The sequence below is a fragment of the Vombatus ursinus genome, unplaced genomic scaffold, assembly GCF_900497805.2.
Source record: "Vombatus ursinus unplaced genomic scaffold, bare-nosed wombat genome assembly UNPS02014811.1, whole genome shotgun sequence".
Classification (NCBI taxonomy): Eukaryota; Metazoa; Chordata; class Mammalia; order Diprotodontia; family Vombatidae; genus Vombatus; species Vombatus ursinus.
The window spans coordinates 14,232,240-14,235,025 of NW_020954589.1; the positions used below are offsets into that span (position 1 = coordinate 14,232,240).

The 2,786-nt window shown below is 37.5% G+C and overlaps 1 protein-coding gene across 1 annotated transcript; it reads right to left on the bottom strand.

Annotated features, from left to right (window-relative positions):
• Positions 1–428: 428 nt before the first annotated feature.
• On the bottom strand, positions 429–1,010 carry LOC114053392 (transmembrane protein 217-like). The gene has a single exon (XM_027876399.1). The coding sequence runs from the start codon at positions 1,008–1,010 to the stop codon at positions 429–431; it is 582 nt and encodes a 193-aa protein (XP_027732200.1).
• Positions 1,011–2,786: the final 1,776 nt, after the last annotated feature.

The window sequence follows — 2,786 nt, forward strand, 5'->3', positions numbered from 1 at the left end:
GAACAATGTGAGACAATTTATTACAAAACACCAAAAAGAGTAGATACAGATAACAAGTGGTCCAAGCAAAGTCTTCCTCTCCACATTTCCCCCCTTCCCCTCAAATTTTGCCTGCAGAACAAAATCTTACTTGGAAAAAAAAAAGGACCCTCAATAACTTGGAACAAGAATCAGCATCAGAATGGATGGGTTCTCACATGGAAAAATAGATGGGTTCTCACATGGAAAAGAAATAAAACAATTCACTTTTGGGGGATTACTATACATATTTTAGCAACTAACTAAAACTAACTTTTTTATTTTATGAATAAATTTATTTATTTTTAGTTTAAAAAAAAAAAGAATCAGCATCAGAATCAGGGATTAGAGGGTAGGTAGTAGGGAGACCTGGAAATCCAGGATTGGATTCCCTCTCTTCCTAACCGAGATCAGGTGAGCTTTCTTTCATAGGTCATTATACCTATGTGGGACCAGTATTCTGATGCACTGTCAGACTGCTGTTTGGTACGGGGACTCTTCTTGGCCAAGTGGTTTGGGCCCTTAAAGAGACTGTAGGCATAGGTCATGACAAAGGGTAGCCAGAAGGCCTGGAGGATCATTCGGGAAATTTGGTAAATCCACAGGAAGTACTTTATTGGCAGAAAGGGAGGCTGGATGACCTGAGAGACTAGCAGGATTAGGGAGAAGCAGGTGATTTCATAAATGATGATCCAGAGGATGTAGACGAAGAGGCCCAGGTAAAGTTTCATGTGCACAGAGTAGAGCAGGAAGCAACTAGCCAGGAGCGTGGTGATGGACAGGAAGATGGTAATGTTATTCTTGTGACTGAAAGTCCAGAGGATCACGCCATGGAGCTCCTTGTAGATGTTGAATTTGTTGGGATCCTTCCCGAAGGAAGACGTCTGGTTCAAGTCGAGAATGAGGGACTGGATGGTGAGGAAGATGGTGAAAATGCCTGCCATGAAGGAGCCCAGCCTGGGGCTCATCTTGCATTTTTGTTGCCAAAACATCCCCTGCCGAGAGAGAAAGTTTGAAAAAAAAAATAAAAAACCCTGCCACGAAGACCAGATGTCAGAGCCAGCTGTGGCATCAGTCAGTTTAACTAGTCTGCTGAGAGTCAAGAGGGATGAAAGGCAGTGTGAGGTGGTGGAAAGAACGCTGAGAGGAGGAGTCGGTGGAACTGGATCCTGAACTTGGTTTTTCCATTATTTAAAACAAATGTATTAAATGTTCTCAAACTTTTGGATCTCAGGGCCCCTAAATGGGGGTCTCAAAAATTAAATTAAAAATTATTGAGGACCCCTTTATACTCTTAAAGGTCATTGAGGATTCTTTTACATTTTTTTGGCTAAGCAATGGGGTTAAGTGACTTGCCCAGGGTCATACAGCTAGTGAGTGTTATGTGTCTGAGGTCACACTTGAACTCAGGTCCTCCCGATTCCAGGGCCAGTGCTCTATCCACTGGGTCATCTAGCTGCCCCTTCCTTTACATTTTAAAAAATTATTTAGGTCATATTTATATTCTTAAAATTTGAAGACTTCCAAAAAGCTTTTATGTGGGATATGTGTTATATAGCCCACAAATATATTTTTGTGTATATACATATATGAACATAATAGAAATTAAAATGGAAAAAATTTAAATACATTTATTTGTAATTACAACATATTATCATATATTATATATAATAACCATTTAAATAACAAAGCTAAATTAATAAATAATAAATTTAATAATAATAAATCTGTTACAAGTTAACACAAATAACGTCTTTTTATAAAAAATAATCATATTTTCCAAAACAAAAAAAATGTAAGGAGAAGAGTGGCATTGATTTACATGGTTTTTTTTTTGTTTTTTTCCACATCTCTTTAACATCTGACTTAACAGAAGACAGCTGTATTTTCACATCTGCTTCTGCATTCAATCTGTTGTGATATGTTGTTTTGGCTGAAGTATATGAAGGAAATCTGGCCTCACAAAGATATGTGGTTGGAAAGGGTAGTATTTTAATGGATAATGTCTTAGTATTGTTATGAAAATAGTTTGGCCTCATGAAGGGGCCTCCAGGAATCCAAAGACCACGTATGCTTTGAGATTGCATTATTATATGGAGTAGGAGGGGGAGGGACGGCAAGTTATTTCCCCAACCTGGACCTCAGTTTCCTCACTGATAAAAGAGGAATACTAATCATACTTGAACAATCCACCTCCCTGAATTGTTGTGAGGAAAGTGCTTTGGCAGTTAGGTATATAAAGCACCAAACTTGGAATTGAGAAGATCTGAGTTTGAATCCTGTCTGAGATACTTACTGTTATTACTACTACTATTATTCTACAATTACTACTGCTACAATTACCACTATTACTACTACTCTACTATTACTACTACTATTCTACAAATACTACTACTACTACTACTACTACTACTGCTACTACTACTACTGATAATAGCACTGATAATAGCACATTTATATAGCACTTTATAAATTTTGTCTCATCAGGAGCCTAGGAAGTCTTGGTTTATTCTGGACCTCCCCTCTACAAGACACTCTAGGTTGACTGACTTAGGGGAGGCCTTTGGGTGTCTGGACTCAGCCAACTCATATATTTAAGAACTGATTATTAAATTTTCAGCGTGAGCATTTACACCTCGGAAATCAGAGTTTAAGTTATTTATTGTTTTGTTGATTGTCTAGACTTAAGAATGTGGTGGAGAAAATGTTAATAATGCTTATTGAACTTTAAAGTGTGTCCTGCATATTTTTTCAGTCAGCTGATTATT

Bases quoted from the DNA above. Each gene is read 5' to 3' on its own strand.
- LOC114053392 (XM_027876399.1), bottom strand. From the start codon at position 1,010: ATGTTTTGGCAACAAAAATGCAAGATGAGCCCCAGGCTGGGCTCCTTC.